Source organism: Callionymus lyra, chromosome 15 (assembly GCF_982586985.1).
Source record: "Callionymus lyra chromosome 15, fCalLyr1.hap1.1, whole genome shotgun sequence".
Lineage (NCBI taxonomy): Eukaryota > Metazoa > Chordata > Actinopteri > Syngnathiformes > Callionymidae > Callionymus > Callionymus lyra.
In genome coordinates, this window is record NC_141832.1 from 10,539,560 (window position 1) to 10,561,791 (window position 22,232).

A 22,232-nucleotide genomic window follows, 5' to 3' on the forward strand; every position below is an offset into this window, starting at 1 on the left:
GTTTTTCCAAAGTAAAACACCTTTTATACTGTAGAAATCACTTCAACATAAATTAGTTATTATTCTGAATCTGTTATGTCAGATTCAACACAACCCTTTTACAAAAAAAAGGTTGTCGGTTCGAATACAGCCTCAGAAAGGCTAGTTTTTCTTGGCGAACCTTGGTCAATTTCAAGATGGGTTCATCCAGTTTTTTCCTACAATCGTCAGAAAACATACCGAGGTTAATTTATGACTCCAACTCTAACTAATTGAGCTTTCCAGGGTGTCTCTTTCACACACACTGATGGGAGTAGGCAGCGACGCAGTGCACCATCCTGGAGCTGGGATTTAACCTGCGACTTCTTAGGCCACAAGCCAACCACTTTACCGTCTGTTAGCTATGCCGCTATACACTGCTTCTCATTGGCCAAAAAAGTGTACTGGTTTACAGTACACGTGCAAACTTCGACATGTAGTACTGTCTCAAATCAAACACTGCTGCTACACACTTACCGGAAATGACTCGACAGTTTTTAAGTACTAGGTTGCAACCAGCCGTTGAAACCCTATCGCCAACACCTGACACCGCTTCTTGCCAATCGAAACAAGTTATTAAGTTGTGTATCATTTTGTTATTACTGTTGTTGGACAAAGGAAAAAAATGCTAAAAAGGACTCCAAGGATATCGTTAACCTGAGCGTTTGTTTGTGTCACAGGTCAGGTCTCGCCCGGATGTGCAGGAACTGCGAAAGTGGCAAAGAGAACTGAGAGAGACTCGTGATATCGGCAAGACCGTGAACCAATTCTGGACCAAACACGAGGGACGAGGTGAGACTAAAAAACTTACTTTAAGTCCTTATAAATCCCTTGGTACGGTTCATTTTAAATTTAAAACGATGAGTTTCTCTATCAAAACACCGTGATACACACAACAAACCACTTCAAAAAGACTTTGTGATTACAGCGAGTACACAACAAGAGGGCTGAGGTGAGATCGAGCAAACAGACGCACACAGTGGGGAAATGTGTACGCACAAATATTAAAAATCCACGCAAACAACTACACAACAATATGTATGCTGTGACGCACTGTTTTCATATAATCCAAGTGTATGCGGTCACATCAAAACAGGAAGTGGTCACACACACGCATCCCATTAACCTCATCCACACACTTGACTGTGAAGTGCCTGCACTGCATCAATAAATACCTCTTTCACTGTAATGCAGACACGCACACACACACACACAAACACACAAAAGGACAGAGTGACTCCAGCTTGTGCACGTCAGCAGCAGCCGAGGTGAGATTTGAGCACAAACACAAGGACACACAAAACGTCCCAGTACAAGACGATGTGCTACACAAAGATGAAACATATACTGTACACAGTGGACTCTCATACAGTGACAAGAAGGACAGAAGGAAGATAAAGGTTGTGGTGCAGCGTTGAGAAAATGTCTGCTCCGGGTGTCGTGTGACGACAGGGACGAGCTGCAGTGATGAAGATGTGCTGAAGCGGTTTGTGAAGCCGACACTGACTGCGTGTGAGCTCTGATGTTGTTGCACAGTGAAAGCTGGGGCGGCAGCTGAGAATGCAGGACCTTTGTGACATGAAATTGCTGTTCAAGGATAAACAGGAGACTTCATCCTTCCAAACCGTCCTATAGGTTTTTTTTCTTTTGGTTCTTGAAATACGGATCTACGTAGTAATTAATATATCCTCTAGAATTGATAGAAAATACCAGGCAAAAAAGTTCCCAGTAAAGTGCTGTAAAATTAAATACTATTATTTGCAGTATATAAAAAAAATACAATTTTTGGTTGTTTTACATGCAATTTACTCTAATTATATTTTATTTAAATGACTACTTTAACAGCATCTTATTGGCAACTTTTCCGCCTGGTATCTTATGTAAATTTTACAACATTTTTTTTACACTGGGGCCAAATTTAGGTCGCTACCATTAGCTTAACACAACCGCTAGCACTGCTAACATTAGCAAAACAGTGAAGTCCATAACATTACGTATATAAAACACATTTGAGATAGACATATGATAAAAAAAAACACTTGTTATGCAGATTTTTCACAAGTTTTGTCTCTCTTAACTTTTGTGTCTGTCAGCAAAAGTTACGTGCACTTGACTCACAGTGTAAAGTAAGTGAGTAAGTAAGTAAAGTAAAGGTTATTTGTAAAGATCTTTCTAGACCAGGGTCACAAAGCGCTTTAACAATCAAAAACAATACACAGTTAAAATATATACTTTAAAAGATCAAGACACATAAGACAAACACAGGAGTCTCAGAAAATCAGGGAAAAGCACAAATAAAAATGTCTTAAGATGTTTCTGGACAAGCCTGGAAGGATTTCTCTCCTCTGGTCCTGAAGCATGTTCAGGAACCATCAGTAGATTCTGATCCACAGACCTCAGAGCCCGAGCTGGGGTGTAAGGCTGGATCAGATCACTGATGGGAGGAGGAGCCTGACCATGAATAGATCTGAAAGTAAGAACCAGAATTTAAAAAATGATCCTGAAAGAAACTGGCAGCCAATGCACAATTTTAAGGGCCATATAAATGCGAGTTCTTCTACTAGAGCGAGTCAGAATTCTCGCTGCAGAGTTTTTCTATTAACTGCAGGCGAGCAGCTCTTTCTTTTTAAGTCTAAACAAGAGCTGCAGATCGGGTTGGGACATAATTTTCCTAAGTTTAGAGATTTTTCTCAGTTGTCCACAATTAATGTCAAATAATGCCACAGACTCTTCGTCACCGACAAATACATAAATAAACAAGATTTTTAAACTGTAATATGTATTGTTTGCAGTTAAGTCTAAGTTACTAATGTGATTCTACATGAAGTTACTGTAATATTTCTAACCCATAATGCATTGCGATATACACTAAGACTAGGTAAACTAATTGAATAAGAAGCTACAGTAATTTTATACTGTTAAAGTTAGAGAAATGTGCCACAAGGTTTCCCAAGGCCATTTTTGATCATGATATCTTTGGATCACTAGCATGTGTTCAGTTTATTTTCAAGAGAGGGGAAGTGGAACGACACAGATCTTTATTCAGTTGTTGCACAAGATGCATTTCCTTTTCAAACTGTAGCGGAAAATTTTCACAGCGATTATGATGCATCAAATAATTCCGACCACATGTGCTCAACTGAAGGTAGAAAGAAGACAAATGTTCACGTGGATGTCTTGACCTCTAACAACGTAAGATTAGGAACCGAGATTGTTCCATGGAAAGGAGAACAAACACTGATTGTTGTCTCGGCCTATGATTCAAAAAGGCCGAGCATCCAAAAAAAACCTCATACTTCCTGTTCAGTAAATACACATTTAGTTTTGCCTGAGATCTCGGCTGATTAAAGATTTCGTCCCCTTGTGTTTACACCCTTGATTTAGAGCAACTGTGGTGAATTAAAATACCTCAGGGGCCACATTATTTACTGTGACGTCGGTTTTTTATGGGGCCGTCAAGCCAAAAAACAAAGGAATGAACAAAAAATGAATTTAATATGACATTTTTTAATGAGCTTACGTCTTAATTATAAGTGTTTTATTCATTTATTTACAATTAAAAATAAAAAGCAACAAAAAAGTGTTAATATGCCATAAAATAGATTATTTATTTTTATATACTTTTCATAAACAAATATATATATCTATATATAGATGTATAAGCAATACCCATAAAATCACAAGAAAAATAAAGAAAAAGTTGTTTAACAACTTGTTTTTCAAATTTAAATAGTAATAAAATTGTAAAATACTCATCAGAAACATTTCTAAATGCTCAGTTATTATAATTATTATGACCTCAATAAGCGCTTTGTGACCCTGGTCTCGAAAAGCGCTATATAAATAAATATTACTTACTTACTTACTCATGCATACATAGAGACTTGGGGCAGCTTGTAGTCAACTGTAAAATGTCTTGAGATAACTCTGTTATGATACTTAAAATAAAATTGAATTGTAGCACACATCTGATTTAAAGGTGCAGTAGATGTTCTTCAGAATGTACATTTTTTTTAATGGTTACAGGGTTAATTAATTGTCCGAAGGCTGGTCTTAACTTTTTCCCAAATCATTTCCATTCTGTGGCGTCAGCAAAAGATGAGCCATGAGACGTTCGTAAATCAAACGTCTTGTTTAACTTGCGCTGACTCACTAATTCGTCATGAAAATGCAGCTGCAGGAAGATACTGTTTTTCCTGTGAGATTCCACGCGAATGCTGCATCTGGCTCTGACCTAATGGGACCGAGTGATTGTTGTCCTCAATGGACACCATTTTAAGAGCCTTAGCTTTATTTAGAAACGGTCGATAAGAGTCATAAATGGCTTGTTTTCGTATCCAGTGAGGCGAAAATATCAAAGATGAGGAAACTTATTTTCTCAGAGCTGTACTCCACCATCCCCCCCTTTTTTTTGCTCATGACTGAACCCAGCAGCTGCGCTCTCCCCGGACCTAAACGTGATACCTCCGCCGCCATTTCAACCGTCACAGTCCGTAACAGGAGGATGGAGACGACAAAAAACAATGAGCGGCAAAGTGACCCGCGGAGGATAAACACACGGGTCAAAGTTCACGGGGTCACAGTCGGACAGGTGCGGCGCTCATCAATCTCCCGCTCGTCCTTGACTCGTAGCCGTGATTTGCGAGTCGCATCCCTCACTCTTGTCGCCGGTGGACTCCTGAGATGAAGTGGTCGGATTATAGTGTGTCTTAATATTCTAACGTCTATCATCTATTATTGAAGCCAATCTGCACCAGCATCACTGCAGGAATTTATTTTGTGAGTTTTTCCAGACGGACGCGAGCCGGTTTTGACGTATTCTTCATAGTGCAATGAGTTCTCATCCCATCGTCACTGAATTAATAATACTACCCAGAGGTTCCCACCAAACATTCTGAATTATGGAGAACGATACCATCACATCGTATTTGTCATTACCCGAGCTGACAGGCTGGTCGACTTGTGTTTGTGAAAGTTTTTATAAATGTGTAACTAAAGTGCTTTGAAAACAAAGGAGATGAAGAACGAAAAGTCATTATTTTGAGTGACTTGTTCAGTTTAAATTGAGATAAAGTAGTAAAGCAGCTTGACTGTGTCGTCTGGAAAAACGACACCACTGGATTATCGTTGTCATCGACGGCTTATGCGTAACAGAGTTACGGAGGCAGCGGTTTCTTCCGGGATATCCCTGACTTTTAACTTCTCTCTGCCCCTTAGCTGCCCGGTAACAGGGCGTATCATCTGCAAAGAGCATAACTTTGGCTATAAAAGTAACTTTGTCTCATTAGAATTATAATGTTTTAGTAACATTATTATAAGTAAATGTTTAGGAGACAAACTCTCCATCAAATTGTGCATTTGCTGGTAGGAAAATGGTGAAGTAAATGAAGTGTTGAAGGTGTGTTGAGTAGTGGTTTGTCAACATTGATTTGTGTAGTTTATATGTTCTCACTTTAATTGCTAATGGTTTGCTTTCGGGAACTCCGGTTTCCTTCCACAGAAGAGGTTTAAATGATCTGTAGTGGGTGTGTTCGTAATTGTTTTTTTGTTGTCTCTGAATGCCCTGCATCAAATGCTGTCCAGGGTGTCCCTCCCCTCTCATTTTAAGTAGCCAGGATATGTTCTGTTGTCCCACAACCCCAATAAGGAAATAAATAATAGAAAATGAATAAATGCAAAATGAAAGCTGTACAAAAAAAAGTGTGAATATGTTGTATCACAATTTAAAATGAGTCATTAATTGCAAAACCCCAAAAAATAATTCAAAGTCTTTAGAGTTTAATAGCAATACTTTGCACAGGACTCTGATACATTAAAACAATGTTTAGGAGTATACAGTATATTAAGAGTTATTTAATCCTCTCTTTAACTTGGAAGTGTGCTGAAAATTGGCCGGGTTCGGCCTCAGAAGAAGACACACAATGGTAATTATTTTTGTGTCACCATCTGTTTTTTCATTAATAACAGACCGGATCTAGTAGAAGAACTCACATTTCTCCAATCCTTAAATGTCTTCACTGGCTGCCAGTTTCTTTCAGGAACGACTTTAAAGTTCTGGTTCTTACTTTCAGATCTATTCATGGTCAGACTCCTCCTTACATCAGTGATCTGATCCAGCCTTACACCCCAGCTCGGGCTCTGAGGTCTGTGGATCAGAATCTACTGATGGTTCCTGAACACGGTTCAGGACCAGAGGAGAGAAATCCTTCCAGGATGTTGCTCCTAAGCTTTGGAACGATCTTCTTCTGTGTTTGATGATCTACTGACTCCTTCAAGAAACATCTGAAGACATTTTTAAAATTACATACTTACTTTATATAGATTGTTAAAGTCTAACGGGTCTCTTATTGAATTTAAGTTTTTTTTAAGGCGTCCCTTATCCAAGCCAGGCTGAGTGTGATGCTAGTTTAGAGTGACTGCGTTTGACGAAGAGCTCCTCTATTCTTCTTCTGGTGGCATTTCCCATCAGGGGGTTGCAACAGCGTGTCAACCTTCTTCACCTTAACCTGTAGTGATGGTCCTCCCTCGTCACGCCTCTTCACTTCATGTCCTCTTTTTACCACCGAAAACTCCTCGCCAAGTAGCAGCTCGGACAACTTCAAGGAATCCCTAGTCTTCTTGTTGATATGGGTTTTGTAACTCTTGTCATTGAGGGATAAAGTGATCAGTGTGTGTTGTAGAAAAAAGGGTGACGTAGGAGCTTCTACTGTTTGTCTTATGAAGATATATTGTCCCCTCATCTGTCTCCAGTGTTCTCCGCCTTGGCCGAGCTGCAAGAAAAGGAAAACCCTCAGCCGCCCAACTCGGGCGTGTGCATCCAGGTGGTCTCTCCGACCCCTCAGAACACGGTGGCCCCCACCCCCACCCCCACCACGCCGACGACCTACGACTGGTTGACGCCGACCGTACGCAACCCGGAGGAACCCGCCGTCAAAGCGCCTCAGACCGACGCCCAAGCTCTGTCCGACTCCGAAGACAAAGCCTCGTCCTCGCAGTCGCCTCTGCCGCCGCGGCCGAGCAGCCATCACTAGGTCAGTGCTAGTTAAACTCGGCTGTGATTGTTATCTGTTGAACGGGCTCGTTAAAAACTCTTGTCACCAATTAACCAAACGGGGAATCGATCGTCCTCCGGTATCTCGATCAGATTAATTGGCCATTTAATGGATTGGATTCAAACCAGCAAACGAATGTTCCAGAGCAGAGTCGACGTCTCCTGTTGTCGGGAATGAAAACGTCCACTTAGTTAATTCAATATTCTCTCTCGGTGTAGACCTGGTGATGGCTCCTCAGAACCTAACTTCGTTATGTTATTTTCAACTTGTCCCCAACTGTGAAATTAGGTCACAGGGAAAAGTAATGTGTTTTTATTCTGCTGGAGAATCAAGAATCATGGTTTAACTCCAAATATATGAGCTGACGAAAACATCCCTCCATCTAATATCTATTTAACATACATTGAATAAGCATGATTTTCAGCAGTCATTTCCTATTTTTAATACTTTCCTTTAATCCTTAAACTGAAACAAACCTACGTGAGCGACATACACGACAACATTTCAACTGGTTTGAATATAAATGAAACCCGAGATCTCGCTTTGTGAGAAATATTTGTTAGTATCCGTCGTTCATTTTTAACATTTTGACCCATGAAGTAGTCAGACTTTAATATCGTTAAAAAGGGGGGTCAAAGTATAAGTTGCTGGTCTACAAAATGTATATTTCCAAATGTCTTTAACAGAAAGTACGATTGTGGTATTGGATATATCTTAATTATCTCTGTGTTTTTATTCTTTCACCAAACTTTCATCATCAATTTTACTGTTAATCTCTGAATAATTGTTGAAATCTATTATCTCTGCTTCTTATCTAAACACTGACATTCATCTGCTATGATGTTGAGACGACCACATAAAATTACTGGCTGGTTCTGACACGTGTCTTCGCTTTAATAACTTCCTGCCATCCATTAATTCTCTATTAACAGGTCAAAAAAAGCTGCTCAGAGGTTTGGAAGAAAGAGTTATAATTCTGTAATTCTTGGTGATTTTGAAGTTATTGCTTGTAAATCAGAGAATTATTTATAATCCAGTACATTATTTTTGTCTTCTCTTACAGATATTGTGCAGTTATTTAGCATTAAACTGTTAACCAGCAGAATTATTAGTTAATCTTACGTATGTACACCATTGTTACTATTTTGTGTGTATCATTATGTGTATTTTATGTAATGAATTGTGAGGTTTTCTAGGTTAAGAAAGTAGAGATACCGTTGTAGATGTTTCCAAATGTAGTGATTGTGTCAAATCTGGTTTCGTTTTTTCATTTCTTGCTAAATTACTGTTTCACATCTCTTCGCAGTCTCACCACAAATCTATCTCTCAGTCTTTCATCTGTTTTTTTTTTGTTTTTTTTTGCATTTCCTTCTCACGCACCTCCCGAAAACTGTCTGTTATTGTGACTTACAACGATCAAACGTTTTTGCAAAAGCCACAGATCAGCAGCGAAGAAATCTGACTTGCAAATAAGACTTCGCAGTGTCGTTTAATTCCAACTATAAACGCCAGAAAGCATATTCTTCAGACTCTGTAAGTTGGTGCATCTAATCTCCCGTGAAGGTTTTTCCGTCCATTACCGACGGGCCTGAGAGGTCACCACTGGTTTCCTCTCTCTCTCTCTGCAGACATCGAGTCGCTCTTGAACTTTCCTCTCACATGAGTCGTCTCGTGTATCTTTGTCTCGCAGGTATGCGGATCCCTGCGAGACAGCTGCTACTGCACGACGACGATAACACTTCATTTCGGTGAAATATGATCCATCCGGAGAGAGTCCCGCAGTCGGAAACCCGATCAAACGGGAGTCCGTCAACAGAAATGACGTCTTTCTCGCTCAGAGAGTCCATCGATTGCTACAAACATGACACTTTTATTGAACTTTTTTTTCCCCGGTTACAGAAAGAGTTAACAGTTGTTTTTTTTCTTCTAATGAGGGAGTTTTATACATAAGCATGCGGCGTTCACTGCACGGTCACAGCTGAGAAAACCAATAGGGACCCGTCCAGGGTGACGGCGGGACAAGTCCAGAGGGGAGGGAGGACAGGTCAAAAACCAAGGGGAGGTGTGAAGAACCTATTGTGTGTGAGATCCATCCGACTCCTCCATTTTTATTTTTTTCTTCGCACTCTTTAGAACGATGCATTTTTTTCCCGCGTGTGTTTAAGAAAAGCACAGACATTGAACGTGTCATCTGAGAAACACTGACATGAGGATTGCTGTCACATGACCTGTTACATAAATAGTTAAGTCTTCAAAAGTACATCTGAGAAAAAGGTCTTACATGTAGAAATGGTGAGAAGCATGCACAGATAGGTAGTCGACAAGTGCAAAATCAAGAGTCATGTGATCCTTTTTGTTGTTTTTTTTTACTTCGAAGTCACATGACTCGAACTCCTTTCGATTTTTAGTCTCTGACGCTCGAAAACCCTGAGGACACCTCTTGTTGTGGAACCGGCAAACTATGACCTTATTTCAACCCACAGTGGGCTCGACGTGGACGTGACGGTAGCACTTTTTTTTAAAAGTTTGAGCCGGGCCGAGCGGTATGTAGAGGGATAGTGTAGGTGTGTCGAACCCTCTCCGTGATCGAGGTCTGCTCAAAATCGACTTAAATGTTAGTAAAATACAATTAAATGTTATGGTTTCTCATGAGGCCCCTTTGATGGCATTTATGCAGCCCTGTGAGTAAAACTATTTTATTTTGTATTTACTACTAGTTCCACTCTTAATATATCTTATTACAGTTTTTTTGTAAGTGAATATTGAAAAAATATATATCAGATTTAATGTATATAAAAGGTAAAAAAAAGATCCATTGTTAGAAAGAAGTTCCATTTTTTTTATTGACATAATTGCAGTTTTTTTTTAATTATTATATAATATTTATATTTATTGTTTTTGGGGTAATTTTCTGATGCTTATTTCTTTTCTAGATTCTAACACTTGAGAGACTCTATAAATAGTTTTTTATTTCCATTATTAGTGGCTTAATATCAAGAAAAACTACCTTTTATGTAATAATTCATTATTTCAAGTTTTTAACCTAAAAGATGGTTTGCTTCACTTTCTAAAATAGCATCGTCTTTGTTTTCATTGAACCAGCGTCTCGGCACAATAAAATGAAGTGACGTTTTTTGAATAAAAACAACAACAGAAACGTTGTTTTTAAGGCAAATGATACTGCATGATGTTGTTTTAAATACACCTGTACATACCGCCCAGCTCTAAATAGTTATTTATAAAATGTCTCCTCAGAATATGTATTGTATACTGCACATATTCCCAGAAATATATTCACAGCCATTTTCTTCAACAACAAAAAAAAAACCTAATCTTTATGACTGTTACAGCAAAACCTGAACCTCCGTCTATAAGCGAGAAACGACCTTTAATAAGAGGGGGATGAAATAGTTGAAATACAAATGAAAGCTAAATAGTTGAAGACACCAGTGAGGGAGAAATAAAAGCTTACATGAAGCCAATAAAGTCAGATAAAAAATATTATTGCTGGTGTCTCGTTTAAAAAAATACATTTTAGAAAAAATGATGACAAAAAAAAAAGGCGCAGAGCTGTACAAAATGTACTATGTACACAAATTGGCAGGATACGACAGCTCTTCATTTATCCTTCAGTCGCTATAACAGTTTTTTATTTTGTTTAGGCCGCAATACTTTTTATATTTTTGGAAAGCCATGGAGTAGCAACACACTTCTAGATTAATTTACTTTTAGTGAATTGAGACTCTACTCTGCATCTAGTGCTGATGACTCTAGCTCTAGGCACCCTGCTGAGAAAAGTGGTTTGATGCGACAGTAACCTAAACGTTTTGCCTTTTGGCTCAGCTCTTTTGTGGCCGTTAACATGACTATAGATGCTGCCCTGACCCGTTGGTTAACCGCAAGCCGTATCCCTCACCCCGCTGCTGTTTTTGTGTATTTTAAATTGTTGTTAAAAGCCTTTTGAGCTCTGATAAAAACACAATTTTTCCAGGGGAGTCGGACAAAATGAGGCCATACAAAATGATGCATTTTTTACCTGCAGCCCTCAAGCCCTCCTACCTTCCCTCCCTCTTCTCCTCCAGTCTTCCGCATGAGCCTATTTTTGATCTCCCCTCGCTGTGAATTTTCGGATCTTTCTAATTATAGATGTTTTTGTCACTGTGCGTCTGCACCTCTGTTTCCATGCTCGGAGGTGTAATAAGAGACAGATTTAGCACCGAAAGACAAGTGACAAGAGAAACGTCTTGGCAGAATCACAGGATTTTTACACAAACCACGGACAGAGGAAGTAAGAAGAACTCGCTTCCTCGCTCTGTTTCCCCACTGAGATAAAGTGACGGTTTTCCTCCGGCCGGTTCAGTCCACTGAAGATGTTTGACCTAGATTTTGTGGACCTGCAGCGGTCCCGCTTTTTGAGTGGCGTTCTCATCGTCCGTATCCTCCTCCTCCTCTGCATCGGTTGTCTTGTTTCTTATGTGTCCATGCATGAGAGGTGGGTCGTATATTCACAGACAAGTGCAGAGAAAAATAGGAAGTGTTCGTGGATGTGGCCGCACATTCCGAGCACACACTCTCACTCCCTTACCCTGCTCACACCAGCTGGATTAATAAGAGGGGGGCGCTGCTTTAGCTGTACAAGCCCCCCGTGTGCTATCTTTAACTACACCGGATGGATGGAGGACAGAGCCAAAAATGTTTTTTCCGCCTACTCCTCAGGAAAGCAGGGGAAAAGCCCTCCTGATTGAAAGGAAGAGAGCGATCGATATATTTCACAGTTTCAAGGGATGCTTACAGTGCTGGAGTCAAAGCAGGTTCTGATCCGAGTCAGCGCGTGGTCTATTTTGCTACTTGCTGGTTCAAGTTTGTTTTAAGAGACCCTTCTTGAGAGTTTTTGTGCCCAGGAAGACTTTTAGCTCTGTCCTCCAAACACTTTTATTCTCTCTCTCTCTCTGTCAAACACACACACACACTCGTACAGTAGTTGATTGGCACATAGTCAGTGTTAAAAGTGTCTATACACAGAAGGGAAAGGGTCTCGTTGGTGTCTTTAGTTCATTTCCAACCAGGCTGGACCCCCTTTTGTTCTGATCTCTTCCCTCGTCATCATCCTCGCGTCAATCTCCTTAATCTCCTCATGTACAAACAGAATTTCCTCCGATGGAAGTTTCTGCTCACCACAGCTGCCTCCCGGTGTAGGTGGGCGGGGCTGAGGGAACCTAAGAAGGGTTAGAAGGGAATGGTTTAGGTTGGTGTGGACTTGTCAGGTTACGTCAACTGTTTAAAACCCATGCTTTTTTATCTAAACTCAGAGGGATGTCCTGTCATATGCCATTGCAAAGGGCGCTTGCACAAGGTATTTTGTAAGGTAAGAGCTTGCAGATTTAGCCCGTCTTTATTTATCTTTCATATTTAATGGCTTTATGCAAAGCCTCCGTTCTAGTGCCCATTAAATAAGCATGACTTTTTCAGGCAAAGGAAGCACAAAAAACATTTAGACCCCATCCCCTTGTCAGCTAAATGTGGATAGTGCTCCACGGGTGCCAGCGCATAGTGTCGGCTTCAGCATTTTTTTTTGCAGAGCAGTATGCAAGGCTTAGTTTGCAACGTGACGGCATGGGAATGGTTCGCCGGTGCCAGCCGGTGTGCCCATTTATCTTGCATAATGAAACGAGTGACAGTCGGCCGCATCGCTCGGTGAGTGATGGCGACATTGTATCGGCGGCTACGTTTACACGGACAGCAATATTGGGGCTACTTATTTGCCATTTGTTATTCTCTAGTTGCGCAAACTCTTGTTGGTAACGGCAGGTTTATATGCTGCCTTACAGTTCATTATATTGATGATTTCAAATTGCTGTCCGTGTAAAGTTAACACTTTACAGATGGATGATCGTTATTTCCAAAGAACAATCCATGCATTTTCAAGAAATCAATTCCACTCCCAAGATTGACCGCATGTGAACGCACACCTCTCCATTCATGTGCAGCGGACGGACGCACAAATGCGCATGCAGTCTTGTGCAGGCGGCCGAAAAGCGTGTAAGCGGCGTGTACCTGTGACTGGGAGGATGTACTCACCGCTCCCCCGTTCAGGATCATGGTCATCTCGGTGGGCTGGTAGACGTTGCTGCGGAATGGTGCGCTGGGCCTAGCGCCCCCGCTGGTATTATGCTGCCCGGCGCCACCGCCGCCACCCGTCCTCAGGCCTGGCGAGAAACGAAGGAGAGCAGGAAGAAATTACTCATTCTGACTCAATGTCTCTCTCTGCAAGAAACAGACACTTCCTGCTCTGTCTCTTCTTGCACGTCGTCATCGTGTCTTGGCCTACATTTTCGGCTCAAGTTATCTTATCCAAAAAGATAGTTGCTCACCTGCTGTGTTTTCGTCGCTGTATCCGTATCCTTGGTTCTCCACGAACTGCCGGTGAGAAAGTGGGATGTCTTCGTCGAAGCTTGTCTCCCTCATCCGTGTGGAGTTTTGGGAAGTGTCAAAGTAATCTGGGGCGGTGGGTTGCGGCGGGGGTCTGAGGCAAATGTGGGATTCTGGAATGGCGTGGAAGATGAGCAAGACCCAGCCCTGAGCGACTAAAGCGATGGCGAGCGCGGGGTCGTTCCATTCGGGGGACCGTCCGAACCATTCGTTGCCGTACAAATAGAAGCCCACCCAAGCCACCCAGAGCAGCAAGGACATGAAACAGGTCACCAGCAACCAGATGGCGTTGCAGCGCCATTGCCGTGTCTTCCCACAAAGTGCCAGCGAGGCAGCGATCATAGCCGCTAGTAGAAGTGCTACCACGTAACTGCAGGCCAGTGAGAAGTCCAGGGGAAGGTACTGACAAGCAGCCCGTCCCTCTCTGAGCACTGTGAGAAGAAGCCATTCAGCAGCAATGATGCCTTGCACTGCGCTCAAACCCAAAGCCAGGCCTGTCAGGGCGCAGCCCCCTGGGCTTCGGCGCTCCCGGCCAACCCTACGCAGACGGACACCCTGAACCAGCAAACAGGAGAAGCACACGGCAAAAAGAAGACCCCAAAGGGCTCTGCGGATTAAACATAGTGACTCGTCCTGTTCAATCAGGTATGCGAAGCTCAGCGCGAAGAGACCCAGGACCCCCAGGAGAAGCAGGAGGATGGGTCCCACTCCACTTCGCTTCTCGCCCTCGCCTATGTGGCGTAAACGGCAAAGGAGGACCAAGGCCAGGAATATGGCGGTCAGCGCTCCGCCGGCAGCCACTGACGCCACAGCCACCCCCCATATAGAGTCCAGGTCACAGAGAAGTGTGTAGGGGCGCTCGAGGCCCCAGCCGCAACCTCTGGGGAGGTCCTCTGAGTTGTCAAGGTCCTGACTGCTGGCGCGATGGAGGACACTCAGCAGCAGTAGCGGGAGAAGAACTTGGAGAAATGCCATCTCTGTAGAAAAGAGAAGATGGAGGGGGAGTTGAGAGAGAGAGAGGGATAGAAAGAGGGAAAAAAAGAGCAGGAGGAGATTGCATTAGTTTAGTCATTAATTTGATTATAACTGTTTTCAAAGTAACAAAGACAGGCTGTCAATCACCCCCGTCCTAAATCTCTAGACAATGCTGCTGAGTCTCAGTGATGAAACAAAGGCAGTGGTTTATTGAAGGTGAATGATTACAACATCTTCAACACAAATAAAACCAAGTACTTGGAAAAACAGTAAAAACAGCCTTTAACACTGAAATCTCCATAATGCGACCTTTCTTGGGATGACCATGAACCTCCTTGTCTTGCTACTTGTTTTGTTGCCGTTTAGGTTGTCAGTGTTTTACAGCTTTTTAAGTGGACTCTGTGATTTTCCTCCGGGGCTTATTTGATTGTATCGCAAGTAGGATGCGGCCCAAGTGTGACAGTTTTTAAAATCTCTGCCCACACTAGCTAGTGTCATTATAAACTTGTAACAACAACACCACCTATATTTACGGTGACATTGCTTGGCAACACATCCCACCATGATGATGGTATCGTTTCGGTTCTTTACAACATTTCTATTGGTTTGTTTTCTATCCGGTGTAAGTCTCGTCCAATCAGCTTGGCTTTGATAAACATCCTTTCCGGGACTGTGTAGTGCCAATTACGTTGTAAATGGACTTGCATTAACGCAATAAAATACCAATCCATCTCCAAAAGTCCCACCTAGGTTTGATGACAGTATTCCAGAAGCTTTTTTCTTCCAGGTATCAGACTATGAATTATACACAGAAGCCGAACACGCAACAGCCCGCGGCACAAACAGTCCCACAGAGAAACGTCCCTGCGAACAACAGCATCAGAATAAATGAACAGCAGCACTCGGTGTGCAGAATCAATGTTGTCTGTGTCTGCTCTTCTTTTATTCATCTCCGACACCAGACAGGTGCGCACCAACAAGCGCATTCCTCTGCGTTATTGATGTTTGTGCCGGAGAGATCTGTGCTGTCGCTTTTTTTTTTTTCCCCTGACAAACTTTTGAAAAGATGATCAATTTATACCCAAAAGGTGCAGCGGAAAACCGGCACCGATGCCTGGCTCCTGTCAACTGTCCTTTAAAGTACATTTCAGTGAAGTATTTCCAAGTGAGCTCCCGACACAGGACTTCACTGTAGTTCCGATTTAGAAGACACTATGAATAGTCTCGAGCCACAGTGTTTACATTCCATCCACAGCAAGCCTGGATGTCCTCAGTCGTTTTGTATTTTCAGTCTCTTCCAGTAAGTCGGTTAGATTTAAGCACACATCAGCCAGAGTCACGGGTCAGACACGGTCCCCGCAGCAGCGCTGGTAAAGTGGGCCAGACGGAGCCGCACCAAACACGACCCGGCGGGTCAAAAAGAGTGGAGCGGATTTTCAAACGATTTAGTTACACCAGATATGCTCTTCCCAAATAATCGAAACGCTTAAGTGCTGAACAGCAGTGCCTGGAACGGACTCTGAGCACGAAATGCGAGTTGCGAGTATAAATAACTTTTAACTATCTTTATCACGTTTCTTTTTTAAATCCTTTGATGAAGCTCGAGAAGAAGAATCTCCACAACTCCCGATCAATGTTCTGAATTTCAGCGTATTTCCCAAAGTCTACGAAAACATTGTCTTGTTAGCTACTTATGTAACCCTTTTAAAAATGGATGGCTAACATGGTTCACGTTTCACTTATTTGATGCTCCATTTTAAGCTATTTGACATCATTAATTTTGGTCATTTTTTGTAACAATATTTTTGACAGTCCTTACTCATAAAGTACAACGCTAACACATATACACTTTATGGTATATGGTGGGAGATAGCATTTACATACGTTCCCATAAACGGTCCTAGTACTGAGAGGACCTTTTGAAATTTTGGTTAACGGAAAATTACAACTACTCTCTTCTAAAACTGAGGTTAGCTAGAAATAAATATTGTCATATGTCAAAGTATACTTCGTGATGAATCCTGCATTTTGTATCTTAATATCCTCCATGTTTAAGTTTGGATTGAGTAGAACTTAGTTGAAAGATGAAGCCTGTTGAAAAAAATGTTTTGAGACATTAACTTTCAGCCAAAACTTTAAGCTAATCTCTTGTTTTTCATGAGTCTTTTATAAAATATTGATTCTGTTGCCGTTGTTTACAACTTAGAACTATGTTTCCTGGATACCCCTGAAGGAAAATGCAAAAATGTACTTAATGCATATAAATGAGTGCATATTCATTTATTAACAAGTCTTTCATCTACCCTTCGGAGACCATAACCCTCGCATCCTCATTACTAGAACTCCTGGCTCCTCGACTTCCTGTCATAATTCCAGCTTTCTTCCTGTCGTTTTCCCTGCACGTCCTTCCCTCGTTCTTGCTCAAAGCTGCTGGTTATTACAGGTCTGCATTAGCATCTGTAGCACTTACAGGGGGATGAGTCACCCAAACACGCCAGCTGTCAAGACAACATTTTTACTTGGGGAGAGACTCTGAATGGATACATTTTCTCCAAATGTGATGCCGTTTGTGATCGGCCCCTCATAACCATGGTTACCCACCATCACACGCAGGGAGAGACTAGAGCGAGCTCGCTCATCCACAATAAGCTGAGTGGACAGCTCCTCCCCTGTCGCCCTTGTCTTTTTTTTTTTGTCTCCCTTTCGCTGCCGTCGCCCATTTAATGACCAAGACTTGTAAAAGCTAAGCAGTCTAGAGGAAAAACACACAGTCAGAGGTAGGAAGAGACCCGGTCTAGTGACCACTGTTTCACTCGCTCACCCGGGGTCTCGCACAGATGGTCGCTCCAGAGGCGTTTCAAGTGTGACTTGGCAGATCAGTGAACTGAAAACTGAAGGATGTACTCAGGAGAAATGTTATCAGGGATTCTAGCTTAAGCTCAACATTCCCATGTTAGCTTGATGTGCAAATTCCCAAACTATTCATGAGCGTATGTTCCGAGAGAACTTCTCTGAAGGTCCTTCTTTAGCTACATGGAAGCACTTAGGCTTCAAATACCTGGAATTGTGGGAACTGCTCTTTGCAGATGACACGGTTCTGTTGGCCTCAACGCTGGATCAGTGTGAAGCAGCATGAATGAATTGTCTCTATGCATGGACTCCATGGAAACGGATGGAATGCTAACCTCATCTACACAACAAGACTGTTCCTCAAACGAAGGGCTTTCAGCTGGGACGGTTGTTATAGAACTTGAAAACCCTATGTAAAGAAAGGCCTGAGTGAGACATCAAAGTGTTGCTTTGTTTTAAGCACACGATCAGCTAGCACGTAATAGCTTAGCTTTCTACTTGTAAATAACAGGAGCTTTGTTTCCATCACGCTTAGAAAGTAATGTCAACACCTGAATTTTGGAAAACCTCCCAAATATCAGTGAAAATCATTTATGCCTCCTGGGTACATTAGGAATCTGAAACATATTCCAAACACGCAATGAAAACATTTGAGTTACTTGACCAGTTCACTCCAAGGAATACATGGCATTTACTTTTCTTATCAGAAGAACATTAGTCTCCCTGATGTGGTAGAAAAAAGAGCCCGGCTAGAGATTGTTGTAAAGAAAGTTTGGATCTGGAAATCCCACAAAACTTCATAAATGTTGACGGCGCTACGGCAGGATAACAAAGTAGGCGAGGGTGAAGCTAACATTAATTACAGCGTCTCTACAAAAACAGATGTTTTTTTTTACGGTAGAGTAAGCAACGGATCGTGACGCCTCCAGGAAGTTCCCTAATTTGGCGGTACTCAACATATCTACCAGAACACCCAAGAGAAGAAGATACATTTGAAGCCAAGTTATCCTAATCTTAAAGAAATGTTATTATTGACAAGTAAGAGTGTCCCTCCATCGATGTTTTTCAGGTCATTCCTAGCACAACCTCTTTCAATACAGTTTTTAGACATAATTGTCGGCACATATATCAATCTCACTCCTACATTTAAGGATGTCCTCCCTTCCAACATTATCTTACTTTCTTCCATTTTGGCATCTCCTCCTGTATTCCCTTTTTCTCTTCCCGCCCCCCCGCCCCACCACCTCCTTCATTGTATCTTATGTAACGGGAGATGAATCTAGCGCCTGCCAGAGTTCTGCTGCATGGCTGCTGTTTCTCCGGCATCGTCTTCCCTCTGTGCCAAGCAGCCTTCTGGCACTAAAGGGGGGTGGGGGGTTCGTCTTATTTTGCATTCTGCACATATCTCCCCGCTACCCTCGCAAACACAATCTGGCAGCCGCATGCTCGTCCCATTTGCATGTGAATGCAGCCTTTCTCTTAAATTCACTGCATACTTGCAGCGTGCATACCTGTATGTGTGAAGTAACTAATCACCCCCCTAAAAAAAAAGAAGGTAGTCATCGGGAGCAGCTCCGGGCTGGATAGGCAAATGTAAAATGACAAGCTCTTGTAATTAACATAGCACGGAACCAGATGCCGCCTAATTACCGCGGTGATAATTGCGAAGATTACCGCGGTGTAACTACCAGCTTTAGCTTCCTGGCGGTGTTTGTCCCTGGAACAACTTGAAGGAGGAACTATCTGGTGTCGACATAGTGACCCCTTTGGTCAAGCAGCATGCGAGAACACACACTCGTCCACTGGAAGACGCCATCCAAAATTGAAAGCGTCGGTTACATAACGCCCCTCCGTGTCGTGTTTGTTACGCCCGGGCCCGCCGTCCATGTTCTTTTGATTAATTTTGGTAGGAATTACTCTTCTGGCCTGTCTGCGAGGCTCGGTTCCTACTTCTTAGAAATCATCTTTGTCGTCTGAAACCTCCCGCCTCAAGCTACGACTATAATTGGCTTCCAAAGCTCTGAAGTTGTGTAGAAAGAAACAAGTTGTTTTCTCTCCGTCCTGCCTTCTATAAGAATAACAAAATGACTTTTTGTTCAAAAGTGCATGTCAGTCTGGGGATGGGGGGTTTTCCCCATTAGGAAAATATTTGTAGTGACTTAATAGAGTGTTTTGTTTGAGAAAGTTCCTGATTATTGTTTGTGTAACTGGTCGCCCAGATATACGTGACCCACCGAGGGTGACTCCCGCCTATTACCCCGAACCAGATGAAGGTATTCTTTGTCCGGGGTTATGTATGATAACACGAACGAATCTTGCTCCTTTGTATCTCCCTCGTCCCTCCCCCTCCGTCTCACCCAAATATTCCCATTCATCCACGTCGATCAATACTCTCTTTTGCCCATTCATTTGGATGGTAGGAAGTAAGAAAGCCAGACTGAAACGCCTCTTGAGATGAGGGAGGATCTCTATGTCACGCAGTGTCTGCAGACGTCCCTGGCCATCCTCATTACACCACATTAGCATAAGACTGCGCGACCACATGCTAATTGACGCGGTAATTAACAGTGCGGATGTTTATGATCCCCCTGAAACCCCTTCGCCTCGTTATTCCGCATTCTCTTTCAAGTGTCGTTCTGATACTTGAGACGGTATCCCCCCCCCCGACTGGACTGGTTCGGAAAAACTGCAGCGATACTATTCCTGAAGTCACAGCGTGTACAGAGGCTGCTGCGGCATTGAGTGGTGATTCGTAGCCCGGAGCGCTAACATCGCTCACTATGGTTAGTCGGAACTAAAACAATAATTTGTGAAACTTGACCAACATACGGTATAAAATAACTACCAGAAAAATAGAAAATGGATGTCTTTATGTGATAATAGTTAAGACGACACTTTCATATTGTTTACTTTTGCGTGTGTCGAAGTAATACTACAAGTATGCTAAATAAGTTTTGATGCTAACAGGGTTGTCTTGTCGATAAATGTATTTAGCATATAAAGGAAAATATATTTTTAGAAACATCAAATTCTTCACAGTGCAAAGCTTGTGCAAAACGGTATAAACCAAAGTTAAATGAAAGCGAGAAACTTAGGTGGATTTTTTTGCTAGCAAATAGCAATAGCTCAGCAGCTGTCCATTGATGTATCTAGAGTATTACATAAGTAATAAATACATTACTACGATGAGCTGTTTGTTTTTATAGAAGTTAATGACTATTTCTCGTCCAAATATTTAAACAGTATAGCAAATATGCTAACAGTTATAACAACATAATATTTTGTTTACTGTTAGCTTGTAGCTAATATCATCCAATGAATCTTTATACAAATAGAATTGGACTGGATTGTGATAGTTGTGTATTTATATAATAGCTTACAATTAAATGACAATACTAGTATCTAGGGTTGTTTTGGAATAATAAACAACATAGCATCGTAAACACAAGCTTGCTATTAGCAACTCTTACACAGGGTCACCTTTAGATGCTTTTTAACGTCATAAACATCATTTATTTGTGTTGTCGTAGAGACCGTACGTGCCGTTTCGTATCCTCTCGCTCAAAATAACGGAACAGTCATACAGCGAACAGACAGCGATGCATCCTCTTTTCTTTTTTTTACCCAGGAGGAAGTAAAGTAACCGTCTCATGAAAGCGGATCCTGACAATACACAGCTCGAACTGTGCCTAATATAGTTTAATGTTGGACCCCAAAATAGTCCTGGGAGCTACACAAACACTGCCCTCATCGTCGAGCGACTAGTGTTGCTACCATGTATCGTAATGGACCGAACCGGATCCATACATTCCATTCTAAACACACTCAAGTGGGTGTTTAAGTCACCGGTTCAGATTGGAGTCTACAGGATGGGGGGTTTGGGGGTGGGGTACCCCTGGTTTTAGCTGACCTAAGGAGCAAAGCAAATATATAGAGAATGCTCTTTTTCTTTTTCACCCCCCTCTCCTTTGACAATGATGGCCCCGAGGGGGATTCTAGAAGAGTGTTTGCAGTAAGACCATTGTTACCAAGGTGCTGTGTGTGTCCAAAAATAAAGAATGACATCTAACCTCCACGCTGGGAAACTAGAGCCATGATTGACAACCCCCCCCCCCTTGAATTATTGTGGTTGGGGTAGGTGGGTGTAGGGGGGGGGGGCACCGTGAGAATAACGCATCTATAGCATCCTACTAAAGAGGACGGTCAAGGCCATATGGAGCAGACATGGCAACCACATCTATGACCCTTTAAATCTAATCTCTGTCATGTTTACATCCATCAATCACCCACAAAATGGTGTAAAAAACGGGCCCCCCACTCCCTGCCCCCCCATTCATCCCCAAAAACGCAACCCTCGGTTCCGCACGTACCTTTAATCGATGTAAACAAACGGACGATGTTTCTGTTTCTACTGATGCGATCCACGAGGACAGTCACATTTTAGGAGCGTCTGCGTCCACATGGACAAGACTTGGCCCGGATGGGGTCCAAGGATCCGGCACCACCGCTGGTTTTTACGGTCCACACTTGACAGATGATGGTATTTTCCTCCTTAAATCCTCGGGTCTGTGGTCCGCATCGTTTACCGTCCCCCGATCCTCTCACACAAGCCTTCAAGTCGTCAAATGAATACGAAGAAGAAAATAAAAGGAGTCGAGAATCATGTGATCCGCTCGTTCTGTCGCCGCGCAGAAGCGGAGGTCCAGGTCTGACGCTCGCTCGTCCCTGAATGCATCACACAAGTGCGCTCCGCATAGCGTGCGTGTAATCCCCCCCCCCCCTCCCCCTCCTCATCCTCTACGTCACACTCACGCGCACCCTCTATCGCCCCCCAAAATAATCGTGCCCGGGAGGCAAACAAACCCATTACTTATTTTATAGTCGCCATAAACACTCGGAACAAACTGT

At 42.5% G+C, this 22,232-nt stretch overlaps 2 protein-coding genes across 4 annotated transcripts in view; one reads left to right on the forward strand and one right to left on the reverse strand.

Annotated features, from left to right (window-relative positions):
• iqck (IQ motif containing K) overlaps positions 1–22,232 on the forward strand; it is a 40,898-nt gene that overhangs the window by 8,889 nt on the left and 9,777 nt on the right. The window contains exons 9-11 of one of the 2 annotated variants that reach the window (XM_087809565.1): positions 699–810; positions 6,769–7,049; positions 8,761–8,856. In XM_087809565.1, the coding sequence (XP_087665691.1) occupies positions 699–810; positions 6,769–7,049 (393 nt within the window). In that variant the 3' untranslated portion in view covers positions 8,761–8,856. Of the gene's footprint in view, positions 1–698; positions 811–6,768; positions 7,050–8,760; positions 8,857–22,232 lie in introns of those variants that run through there. The other variant, XM_087809564.1, reaches the window with a different exon arrangement.
• Positions 8,921–22,055, reverse strand: gprc5ba (G protein-coupled receptor, class C, group 5, member Ba). 2 transcript variants are annotated; one of them, XM_087809562.1, is made up of 4 exons: positions 21,695–22,055; positions 13,442–14,476; positions 13,125–13,276; positions 8,921–12,286 (listed from the first exon to the last, which is right to left on the reverse strand). In XM_087809562.1, the coding sequence occupies exons 2-4, from the start codon at positions 14,472–14,474 to the stop codon at positions 12,242–12,244; spliced, it is 1,230 nt and encodes a 409-aa protein (XP_087665688.1). In that variant the 5' UTR covers positions 14,475–14,476; positions 21,695–22,055; the 3' UTR covers positions 8,921–12,241. The 2 variants fall into 2 exon arrangements, with proteins under 2 accessions (XP_087665688.1, XP_087665689.1); XM_087809563.1 differs by having other exon boundaries at positions 13,149–13,276; positions 21,695–22,052.

Excerpts from the sequence above, each read along its gene's own strand:
- gprc5ba (XM_087809562.1), bottom strand. The coding sequence starts at position 14,474 with ATGGCATTTCTCCAAGTTCTTCTCCCGCTACTGCTGCTGAGTGTCCTC. Across the intron at positions 13,277-13,441 it reads CAGCGACGAAAACACAGCAG|GCCTGAGGACGGGTGGCGGC; the intron begins GTGAGCAACTAT and ends GTTTCTCGCCAG. Across the intron at positions 12,287-13,124 it reads GTACATCCTCCCAGTCACAG|GTTCCCTCAGCCCCGCCCAC; the intron begins GTACACGCCGCT and ends AACCCTTCTTAG.